The following is a 12,864-nucleotide window of genomic DNA, read 5'->3' on the forward strand; positions in this document are numbered from 1 at the left end:
TGGGTGGCCAACACCACGCCCGGCCGCCTTTGTCTCCCTAGTGGCGATGTTTATTCCACACCGCACCAGGTACTAATTTGAGGCTGAGACGACCTAGGGGAGGCCCAGGACCGGTTCAGAAAATCGTCACTGTGTTGTTGGCCGTGAGCGGGAATCGAACCCGGGTGGCCAGGTTCGTAGCACGGCGCGCTAACCACTACCCCACCGCTCCCCATCCACACACACACACACGCGCACCTACTTGCACATGCGCACTTTCCAAGGGACATGCGACGGTACTGAAATGTCGTAACAATGATCGGCTTTAGGCCAAGTCGACCTAGAGGAGGTCATAGCCTTGTTCACCCACAGCATGCAAGTGACGCCGATGCCCAGGAATAGAAATGCAATCCATGCATGGCCACGTTATTATTATTATACACATACATCATTAACACAGAGATAAAGACCGCTCATTTAGCTCTATAGACTGTCTGATTAAGTGGCGCTATGTTCGTCTCTACTAACAGCCCGGTGAGCCACACACCCGAAGACAAAGATCCCCCATATAGCCTTTACCAGAACCCTTGGATAAGTGTTGTTAGCGAGCACCTATGAAGGTCAACGCGGCACTCGAGATGAGTGCGTGGCTAACACCACGCCCGGCAGCCTTTGTCTCCCCAGTGCTGATGTTGACGCACCGCACCAGGTACTCACTTAAGGATGAGTCGACCCAGGGGAGGCCACAGAACTAGTTCAGATATTCGCCGCGGGACATTGCTTGTAAGCGGGAATCAAACCCGAGCCGCCGAGTAATAATTCACAGCGCGCAGTGCGCTAACCACTACGCCCACCGCTCCCCGCACGCACAAAGACACAGGCGTGCAATGCACGACACAACTCCATCCCGTGTCCCCCCACCCCACTCACCCCCCGCCTTCCCCCGATCCCATCCCGCCCGTCCTATAGTCCGCGCTCCATCCCCTCCACCCACACCAACCCGTCCTGTGTGTTGAGCCTCTGGGCTGCATCCAATCACGCAGGGATCTCGGGGCAAGGGAGAGCGTCAAGAGCGGCCGGGTGGGCTGCATCGGCAGCATAAGCTCCTCCGTGCCTCTTGCGAGCCTCCTCCGTCTCAACACGTGCTCGCTTGCTCTGCTGCTGCTGAGTGCGTGTAGCTGCCACACAATAGGCGAGCTGTAGGCACCGTCGGATTTCTCCTCGAACTGAATGATAATCTCTGCCCGGGTCTCAATTCGTTGCTCGGCGTACGCACGCAACGTATGCGCGCGCGTTGGGTAAAATACATCGGCGTTTCGTGAGTAATGTGCGCGCATTGGGTGGCACGGGTTCGTCCCTTGCGTCGACACGCACGCTTGCAGCCGTACGCAGCGCGAGTGTAATTCGTATTCGTGTTAACCGAGGACGGGACAGAGGCTACAAGTGTCCAACTCTGCAGGACGTGTATCTGCGTGATGTAAAGTTTTTTTTTGGTTGCGCACAGGCGCTTTCATTCCGTCTCCTTGCCCTGCCCTAGTGAGCGACCCTCCTCGATCCCTTCAGCCCCCTAGTGTGTGTGTGTGTGGTCGCCGGGAGGGGGGGGTGGTCCTTATTCTTCGGGGTCTCTGCACCCCCGACGTGGGGGGGGGGGTCCTGTACCTGTCACTCATGGCGGGGACTGCAAGTAGGGACGCTGAGTCGAGCGGGCATCAGCAGCAACAGCACGATCATGAAAAACATCATCATCAGCAGCAGCATCAGCAGCAGCCCCATGGATCCCAACACAATTTGGGCCATGCCGTGACTTCTCCGGTGCCCATGGGACATTCTCAGGACGGACACCACGAATCTAAGGTATGGTTGTTTCCATGTTCGCATTGTCTGCTGGTGTGGCCGTGAGCGTGCACCACGCCCGCTCGTCCACCACTCCGCAGCGTCAGCGTCCACGACTGCTCGTCGACTGCATATGCCTCTTTGTGTCACGCGGAGCCCCCGCTGCTGCTGCTGCTGCGTGCATCTTCTCCACAGCTCTCACGTTTCATGATCCCATGGGCAGGGCAGGGTTATGTATTTGCATGCTGAGCAGGTAGCAAGCAGATGAGCGTGCTCCGCGTTATCCAAATTTACAAGCGTAAGGAAGAATATTTCGCGGCGGATGTGAAATGTTTTACACCCCCCCCACCCACCCCCTCCTCCCGTGTATCTCTAAATCATCGATTTTTTAAGACCCCATTCCCTCGCACGCACACACACACACACATATACACACCTGTTCGTAAACATGCCTCCATCCCCGCTCAGCTCGGCCGTGTGATCTGATCTGCGCTATTCCTAATTGATGGCCCATTCCACGCGCCTCCAATTAGCACTCCCCTCGCGTGGAGCATCTCGGCGGCAGCCCAACGGCTTCCGACGACGAGAAATTTACGAATTCGCGTGTGGCGCATCGATGGCTCGCAGAGGCGGTCCTGGGTGGGCTCGTGGATCCAAATTGGCAGAGGAGATACACGAAATGCAAAGCGACGCGAGGGTTTTGCCGTGCGTTCTTGCTGTTGTCTTTTACGAAGGACACAAAGCGTCTCCGTTCATAGCGGTCCGCTTCCGTAGCGCTCAAAAAGGAGAGATAAAGCCTCCTTTGCTGTACGTGTGTACCATCACAACGCTTGTCTCGTCTTGCCACACACATACACACCGATAGCTATCATACCGTGAACTAGTCACCCACACTATTAACAATCTCTCAATCACACTGCGTGCTAATATATCTCACGCCGTTAGCTAATTCTCACACTTGCCGTGAACGTCTCCCACTCACACACACCGCGCACGATCACCAACCTCTCATACACACCGTATTCTCATTGATTTCACACACACACGCACCGTTAACGATCTCTCCTCTACTCATCGTGAAATAGTATTTCACTCATACACACCGCACACCATTAACCATCTCTAAAACCCAACGTTTGCTAATGTATCTTACACGCCCTTAACTATCCCCCATACATACCCTGAACTAATCTATACCCATCATTAGACCTCCTTTGCCAGTACCAAAATGTAATAATAGGGTTTTCCCCTATCGCATACCTTATTTTTCTATCTGGCATATTATACGTGTATACACACCCTTAACCGTCTAACATATACACCCGAATCATCCACCGTTTTTGGTTTGACATACATACATACTCGCGAACATACATACGCACGACTAACTACACTCCTCAGGAAGCATTGTTTCATTGATTGACGCACACCATGGATTGACGCGCACCATGAAATGACGGGCACCATGGAATGACGCGCACCATGGAATGACGCGCACCATGGATTTACACGCACCATGGAATGACGCGCACCATGGAATGACGCGCACCATGGAATGACGCGCACCATGGATTTACACGCACCATGAAATGACGCGCACCATGGAATGACGCGCTCCATGGATTGACGCACACCATGGAATGACGCGCACCATAAATTGACGCGCACCATGGATTGACGCAGACCATAAATTGACGCGCTCCATGGATTGACGCGCTCCATGGATTGACGCACACCATGGATTGACGCACACCATGGAATGACGCTCACCATGGATTGACGCACACCATGAATTGACGCACACCATGGAATGACGCACACCATGGATTGACGCGCACCATGGATTGACGCACACCATGGATTGGCGCACACCATGGATTGACGCACACCATGGAATGACGCGAACCATGGATTGACGCACACCATGGAATGACGCACACCATGGATTGACGCACACCATGAATTGACGCACACCATGGAATGACGCACACCATGGAATGACGCGCACATGGATTGACGCACACCATGGATTGACGCACACCATGGATTGACGCGCACCATGGAATGACGCACACCATGGATTGACGCGCACCATGGAATGACGCAGACCATGGATTGACGCACACCATGGATTGATTCACACCATGCGCAATTGATCACAAAAAAAGGCCACGAGCCTCGTATAATATGCACACCCTGAAAACATCCATAACACACAGCCACACACCGCCAGGAACAATGTCAATCACACACCACGAACCAACTCTCACACACTTCGAAAGCAGCTGTTGCACACGTCTCTCCTGACATCCAGGATATTGAATATAATTATTCTACTTCCTGTCATACTTTGTCATAACAATAGGTAAGACAGAGTTCTCAAATCCTTAAATACCGTTTTACGTTTTCCCAAATATGCCACCGCGCGGTTATCTCGCTCCACACATGTCACCCACCAAAGACAAAGATCCCCCGTGTAGCCTCAACAGACTGTTGGGGCAAGTGCTGTTCGCGAGCACCTATGAAGGCCTGCAGGCCACACGAGAGGCTGGGGTGGCCAGCATCACGCCCGTCCGCCTTTATCTCCCTAATCTCGATGCTTACACATCGCATCACGTACTAATTTGAGGCAGAGTCGACCCAGGAACGGTTCGGATAATCGTCACTGGGTGTTGGCCGTGAGCGGGAATCGAACTTGTGTTTAGCCAGGTGGGTAGCGCAGCTGCACTAACCCGCTCCACCGCCGCTCCCTACCTGCACACACCTGCACAAACCAGCGCAACGCCCACAAATCTCATCCCACGCTCTGCGCTCGCGTACCCAACGCCTTTCGTCCGACATTCGTGTTCAGCAACCTCCGCTAAAGCAGACGGCGTGGCGACACGGGCGACGTTCGCCGTCTGGCGCCTGTCGCGCTCCCCGCGTGCGTCTGCGCCGACGCAGTGGCAGGGCAGGCGGTGTGAACAATGCCGCAACGCGTGGCGCTTTCAGGTGCGCTGCTTCCTGCGCCCGCCTGGAACCGCTCTTCCCTTCTCGAGCTGTGGGGACTTTTATACCACCTCTCGGATTGAAAACTCATTTCGGTCGAAACGGCTTGCTGCGTTTAGTTTATTGTCCTTCCCCCGTGCCACTCGCCCCCCCCTTGCCGATTATCACGGCTGGCTACGCACGGTCGCGAATGAAGTTCAACGCACGGGCATCAGTGGACACGAAGTTGCTCGAGGCAGATCGACTGCAGCGTGCCGTCGGTCGATCGGACTCCATCAAACACGCACAGAGCGAGCCCATCGTGGATGTTGCAGAGTTGTTGTTGTTGTTTTGTGTGTGTGGGATAAACAAGTTCTTTATTTGTTCACCAGTCTTGCCGTCACGATGGCAAGCGTCGAGATGAGATGTTTCGTTTCCTCTTCCACGCCGACCTTTACAGAATGGTTATTATTTTATATCTGTGAGGATTTAGTTCCATTGTTTCGGACCCTAATCTCCGTCGCGCGCGCACAATTGTAACGCAATTTGCTCTTATTCCCTAATGCGCCCGCACAATATGTTAACGTGTGGAGCACGGGATTACAGTAACTTGCGATTATAGTAAAATGCAATCAGATTTGTAAGGTAACAAAGCCTATACATGTGACAAGTCGAAACAAATGGCGAGAACAAAGCAGTTGAGTCACACTCTTCTCAGCAGTCGGAGGGGAATTCGAATGATCCAATTCACTCTCCCCCCCCCCATTATGATATTCACAACGCATTTTTTTTAAAAATGGAGCTTCGTCTTATTCCCACGAGTTAACACCAGTGCCGGCACGTGGCGATGCTTACATTTTCAGTCCATTTTACATTGTCAGACGGATGGTTCCGTGTCGCCAGTGGTTTTTTTTTTTTACCCCCGGCTGTGTTACAAGGGCGATTGCGCCGTGCTTGAACCCAGCAGCAGCAGCAGCAACACGAAGACAAAGGAGACCCGTCGACAGCGCGGAGTGACCACAGGGTCATTCAAGGGGTTGCGCAAACTAACAAGCGAGCTACTCTATGGTCGTGAATGAATCGCGCGCGGATATTCAAGAGAAGAAAACAAACCCGCTCACAAAATGAGAACAAGAGGCGCCCGGACGAGGTTAGGTACAGGTGCGAGTTTGCTCTCTCCATGTTTAAGTCTATACAGAGTGACATGAACGCACGGATAGAAAAATAAATAGATTGTGCAAACAAAGGATCTTAATTTGTCAGTGAGCAGGTGTTGCAGTCTGTGGTTGCTGTAATTACAGAAACGCCCTCGAGTCGTGCACGTGCTGCCTACAGCTCGTGCACGTGCTGCCTACAGGTCGTACACGTGCTGCCTTCAGGTCATACACGTGCTGTCTACAGGTCGTACACGTGCTGCCTACAGGCCGTACACGTGCTGTCTGCAGGCCGTACACGTGCTGCCTACAGGCCGTACACGTGCTGCCTTCAGGTCGTACACGTGCTGCCTACAGGTCGTACACGTGCTGTCTGCAGGCCGTACACGTGCTGCCTACAGGCCGTACACGTGCTGCCTTCAGGTCGTACACGTGCTGCCTACAGGTCGTACACGTGCTGTCTACAGGTCGTACACGTGCTGCCTACAGCTCGTACACGTGCTGTCTACAGGTCGTACACGTGCTGCCTACAGGTCGTACACGTGCTGCCTTCAGGTCGTACACGTGCTGCCTACAGGCCGTACACGTGCTGTCTACAGGTCGTACACGTGCTGCCTTCAGGTCATACACGTGCTGCCTACAGGTCGTACACGTGCTGCCTACAGGCCGTACACGTGCTGTCTACAGGCCGTACACGTGCTGCCTTCAGGTCGTACACGTGCTGCCTACAGCTCGTACACGTGCTGCCTACAGCTCGTACACGTGCTGTCTACAGGTCGTACACGTGCTGCCTACAGCTCGTACACGTGCTGTCTACAGGTCGTACACGTGCTGCCTACAGGTCGTACACGTGCTGCCTTCAGGTCGTACACGTGCTGTCTACAGGCCGTACACGTGCTGTCTACAGATCGTACACGTGCTGCTTGTGTGTGCCACAACTTCAAACTATTTGAATAAAATGTGAATCACTTCGAGGGCATGCCGTGTCCGCCCACCGGAACACGGTGGGTTTTAAACTTTGCACGCCATGGCTATTCGCGTTGTATAAGAAACTAATGTGCCCTTAGGGTTCGCCAAGGGTTGCGTAGTCAAGGATGTGATGTGAAGATCTGCTGGTTTATCCAGGATGTTTCTGTTGCGTGTCGTCGTTTTAAGATGTTTCTCTCTTCATATTTTGTTTGTTGCGGTTGCACCCGACTCAAGAGCCGCATGGCTCACAGGGCTATATCAAATAAATGAAACTTTAAACTTGAAATGTACAGAACAGGGAGCGTAGATATACACTGCGCCGCTGGAAAGACAAAGTGATCTCATTATCCATTCTCCAAATGCAGCCAGTGGAATGATGTCAAATGCATCGGACAAATCTGTGGATTGTTAGATGCAGGCTGCTAAAATATATATACTATATACAAGCAGAACTCTTTATCTCTGCATACAAACAAAAAACACTATCGTAGTCTATCGGCGTATTAGCTTTCCAGACCAATATCCTGTAGCATTTGTTTAAGCAAGTAAAATCTGGACCGATTTCAATATTCTGCGTCTCAAAGGCTTGTTAAACGAATCCTGCTAGTTTGAGAGCTGTGGTTGACGAGAGCACTACCCATCTAAAACAATGGGGGGGGGTCTCTTATTATAATAACACAAGAAGCAACGCAGCTGTACGTGAACGACAAAGAGACGCACCGTATCTCACGCCGACAAATTGCCCGCGCACCCAGACATGGAACTCCCACCCCAATCGTCGACATTTGAGATTAATGAAACGCCACGACGAACGTCAAACGAACGTCAAACGCCACAGCACGCACGACGGGGAAAATCGCCTTAGTGGTTTACAACACACCACAATTTAGCCACCCACGGGAAATCGCGCGTACGCGATTGGCAGGGCTGTGTTGCCGCTCGAGTGCCTAAAACCAACTCGAAGCTATGGCTCGCAATTGGGCTCAGCGACTGCCGGAACGATGCCCAGAATACATGTCCAGATATCAGATTATCATTACCACCCTTCCCCCCCCCCCCCCAGATACACATGTTTCCACATAACCATTGTCATCATCTGCCCACCCCCCCTCTACCCACGTAAGCCTTATTATAGGGTTGAGATTGACTGAACACTTCTAAATGAAGCAATGTTTCCATTGGTCAGGTAGTAGCAGTTCCCACAGCCTCTACGGTAACACCACTGCCCGCGTATCCGTACAGCAGCAGCAGCAGCACATTTCCATGCAACAGATGCTCAGGTATTCCAGCAATGTTTTAATCACGGTCATTTAGTTTTACTGCAACAGTGGTATACAGCATGCATATGAAAATCGCACGTGCACCCATTAATGCATCTTGTATGACTCGTAAAATAGTTTTGCATGGATGAGGAGCGGTCATTAAAGCTATACATGAGAAACTCAAAACATTTATAAATGAGGTTAAAATCTATTTTCTCAATGGTGCTGGCAGCCAGAGCCACTCGGCGACAGTTTAAACAATTCCAAGAGAGATGGGCAGATGGCACAGTTTTACAATGTCCTCGGGCATGAAAAGGCACGAGCCTCGAGTTATAGTCTAACCATGTCCTGCTGGAGCAAAAAAACACCCCGCGGCCTTCAAAGGAAACAAACGCAAACAAGCAACGATTCGGGCAATGATCCTTCTTCATAGCACTGTGACATGCCCAGCTGGAGCACGTTGCCATTGATTGTGCTGCCCTTTCGCAAGGAACTGTCGTAAGGGTTCCTCGAATTGGTTCTCAAATAGGCAGGTGATATCAGCCGAAAGACTCACAATGCCCTCGAGCATCTTGCACAAGGTGCAACCCAGAGCGTTTTGTTGATCTGCTTGTGATGGGTGGAGACGGCGTGATCCTCGGCGGATCATGCTGCTGATGTAAACGGCACCACTGGCAGCAACCCGCCAGTCCTGGGACCAAGAGGCATAACATTCCTTGGGTGAAATCTGCCTTTAGTTCACACTGACTTACATTGCACACTAAATATATATCGAATACAACCAATCACTGGCCATTTAGCATTGCAGGCCAGAACGATGATTGCACGTGCACTGCGACAACACAACCCACATGAAGCTGGTTGTGCCTGGAGCGATCGCAAGTGTGCTTGATGTCTTCTCATAAGCATGGCCTTTCTCTCGGCAGTCTGTTTGCCCTTCCACAAATAAATATACTTAAAAAGGCAATTGTCCAAACGTCCAAAGAAATAAAGTTTTGAGACTTATCGATGTTTTGTTCATGATGACACGAAAGACATTTCTGGAAATTTGGATGGTTCTTAGGCACAGCACAAATCATTGCAAAAAATAATCCTTTAGTTGATAACCATTAAAATATATAAATCTCCAAGAGCCTGAAAAAAAACGTGAACTTCGAGAGTGCAAAAAGTGGCAGCAAATGAAAAGTTATTTGCCTAGGGGCTAAAGAGAGAACTCACCAGCGGGCTGGTATCAAATCGCCATGAACTAAGTTCACCGGGAGATCTCCAGGCATGTCCAGGCCGGAGCGTTTTCCAGCTGGGTGGTGTGAGTTGCCCTCATGTCCTTGAGAGATCAATTGGTTTTAACAACATCAGGCTCATGAACTGGAATAGGGGGCAAAACTGGCAGAGAAGACGCTTCCTTTCATTTTGGCCGAGACACGGAATGACAAAGAAAGACGATACACTTAAAATGTAATCGATAAATAAAATGTGGCATCTGTTGGTGAATTCAATGAATGTGTCTGAGACCGGCAAGACCGTTTTGCAGGAGGGTATTGTGTCAGCTGCCCCTGGCAGTGCGGCACGCATAGGATGCATGGAATAAATTGAGGTTTTTGTGCTGATGACAAAGCACGAGAGTGTTTATATTTATATAAGACACATTTCCACTGTAAAGCTAAATGGTTCCAAATAGGCCCATTACAAAATATAAGACGACGTTTTCATGCAACACTACAATAAATATTCTTTGTAATACTGATATATATTTCTGTCACAGTGCTCAACTGCTTAGAAATTGAATGAATGCAGTATTCTCATTGCTCCATGGGTAAATTTGTCACGCAATGCCAAGCAGCGCCCTTGAATTGCCGCTCCGCCTTTGAATTGCCCCACCGAGTGAGTAATCACGCCAAGTGTTCACATTTTAACGACCCGCAGAGCTCAACATTGTGCTGCATCCCGGTGTCCGCGCAAGAAACCCCAAAAATACCGACGGCTGCGTATTAATCCAGCAGCCTGAAGTCCTCCTGTGTCGAGCTGCGTTTCGCCTGTTTCCGTGAAGGGGAGGTGGAGTGCCCAAGAGGGTGTACATTAGCATTACTATAATCTTCAATGTCAACGGTGGCCAAGAATGTTGCCGCCTTTGCTGAGTCTAAATGTCCAATTGCGGTGAGACGGTGTTCGGGCAAACCCATTAAAGGTTGGCTACCTTTTTAGTCTGCGGCCTCGCGTAGCCCACCCCCCCCCCCCCCCCCCCGATGCTCTGTGTTAAGCGTTTGTGTTCAGAGGCATTGACAAGGCCTTTCAAACATGAATGTAGTTCGGTGCCCTCAGAGTGTATGAAGGTTAAATTGACAACTTCGGGTTCTCTCTCTCCCACCCTCTCGTACATTTCGTCACGTGAGTCCGGATGCAAATAATCACCTCTCATTAAATAAATTGGACACACGTACAAAAAATGGCATTCGACAAAAATGCCAAATCGCAATTTCACATTCACTATTGGGCATGGCTTTTAGAAAAATAAAAAGGGAATATTTTAAAATCATTTGAACGGCAAGGTCATGTCAAAAAGCGGCAAGATGTTTGCTGTCGTTTCACTTATAAATAGACCCCGAGACCTTTATAGTAAGAGCTGCTGCTCGTAAATTTCGGTCCAGTGCTTTTAGGAAGAGTAGGATTTGTGGATTAAAACGTGGCTCTGAGTACAAGTAGATTTATTGCCAGTTCATGTCATGTTTAGCGGTGTGCACACAATAACCTGTGTCCATGACGACGAGAAAATGATTTGCACATGAAAGTGAAATATGGGGGTATTTAAAAATCAATGCTATTTATTAAAAAGAGTCGTCTAGTTCATTACCAATTACATCCCAATTATCTTATGCTATCCATGTGATGAAGCCAAGCTTCAACCTGGAACTATCGCAGTCAATTCCCATCATCATCATCAGGCGTGTTCTATTCACTGCTGGATGAAGGCCTCTCCCCACACTCCTGCGATGCCACATTCCATCGCGCTCCTACGCATGAGCTGAATTCATCGCTCCGTCTCCACGGCAATCAGTGGTTATGCACGGCATGAGCAGAATAAGCCAAAGTGTAGGATCCCAAGTAACTCAAGGGCTCCGTATTTTAAGGAAACACTGTTTTGCGCCAAATATCTGCTGACTAACTCTCCATTCATGTTATCTCGCTGTCTTTGAAGGGGGTGGGGGGGGCACAATGAATGTGTGCCCCCAGGGAGACCAGAGTATTAACGACAGCCCCCCACCTCTGCACACCCATATCCTCCCTTCTCCCTTAATACGTACAGGCATACACAATTAGTGGGGGGGGGGGGTAATCTTCGTCAACAGGGGGGAAATTGGCGGGTGACATTAAGACGACCCAATGAAACAGCAATGAAGGTAGTCTTGTTAATATTGTCCACGTGACATTTCTTATATGAATAATCATTTCGACCTTCCTGAACTCGAAAATGCAAAGTATTTTTGCGTGTGTTCGTTCACGGGGACCCTCTCAGCAGTTAACGCCGAGACGATGACGCATGGGATCGGCCGAGAGAAACAAAATCGACGTCTAAAGGCTCAGGATTCTTCTTCGATCGAATCGCGCGCGTAAGAATGGCGGTTCGCTTTACGTGAATTTGACGCAGACGGTACTCTGACGATACAATCCAGCTGGATGGAGTTAACAAAGATCGTACAAAATGAGCCGGAGAAGAATCGGACGATACAAACGAGGTGGTTATAATGAGACAGAAACACAAAAAGGTTCAATGGTCTGGAATTAAAACGATTCCCGGCAGTGAATCGTGACCAGGGATGGGGCATTGAAGTAAACTCATCGACATATCGAAGAGTCGACGACGTGTTTTATGAAAACATCGACTTGTTTTTTACGTGTGATGTTTTATTTATTGAACTATTTTTTATTTACTATTTAGCAAGAAGTGCAATGCAAGCATTCAAATGTAATCTGTGTTATAGAGGAAAAAAAATAATGAATAATAATGAAATAGAAAATAAATATATGGAATACCCCTCGACACAAATTTGTGCTGCTTTGCAGAATATATCGTAATAATGGATGTCTGAATCATGTTATAGAAAAATACAGTCGCTCACTGCTATCGTTGAAGTTTGCTTTACAAAATATGTCGAAAAATTTAATGGTTTGGTAATATTCTACTTAAACATACAAAAGGCTGTCGTTCCAGAATGAACACTCAACCATAAACCAACTTACGTATAATTACCAGAATATTAACTTTAAACCTATCTACAATGCGTGCACCTGTCAACAATGTTTGGACCAGTTTTTTTCTTTCCATCAAAGAGCTTTTTTTTTAAAGGGCTGCCTTTTATACGCCCTGAAAAACACAACACCGACAGCAAAACATTGATGCACCGATGTTGTCGAAGGGATGAACAGCAATATCAATAAATTGATGAATGAGAACCAAAACAATGATGTTACCTATGTATCGATGTATGTATTTTGTACCAATCCTCTACCCCTAATATGAATGCCCATTCCAAGCCCCCACAAGCGTGAGTCGCCCGCCTGCATCAATTTGAATGCGATCAAACTTCGCACTTCTGATCACACTTCACACTTCGGATCACACTTCGAACGACGCAAAATTAACAGGGGAACCCCAATCCCAACCTTCGTGACCACCCCCCTCCCCCCACCAACCCCAACGTGTG

The 12,864-nt window shown here is 49.4% G+C and overlaps 1 protein-coding gene across 5 annotated transcripts in view; it reads left to right on the forward strand.

Annotated features, from left to right (window-relative positions):
• Positions 1-942: 942 nt before the first annotated feature.
• LOC116938083 (SH3 and cysteine-rich domain-containing protein-like) overlaps positions 943-12,864 on the forward strand; it is a 40,718-nt gene continuing 28,796 nt past the window's right edge. For 3 of the 5 annotated variants that reach the window (XM_032945260.2, XM_032945286.2, XM_032945289.2), the window contains exon 1: positions 944-1,833. In XM_032945260.2, the coding sequence (XP_032801151.2) occupies positions 1,648-1,833 (186 nt within the window). In that variant the 5' untranslated portion in view covers positions 944-1,647. Of the gene's footprint in view, positions 1,834-12,864 lie in introns of all 5 variants that reach the window. The other 2 variants (XM_032945268.2, XM_032945277.2) reach the window with 1 other exon arrangement.

The sequence above is a fragment of the Petromyzon marinus genome, chromosome 4 (assembly GCF_048934315.1).
Source record: "Petromyzon marinus isolate PM22_M1 ecotype Great Lakes invasive population chromosome 4, UKy_Petmar_22M1.pri1.0, whole genome shotgun sequence".
Classification (NCBI taxonomy): Eukaryota; Metazoa; Chordata; class Hyperoartia; order Petromyzontiformes; family Petromyzontidae; genus Petromyzon; species Petromyzon marinus.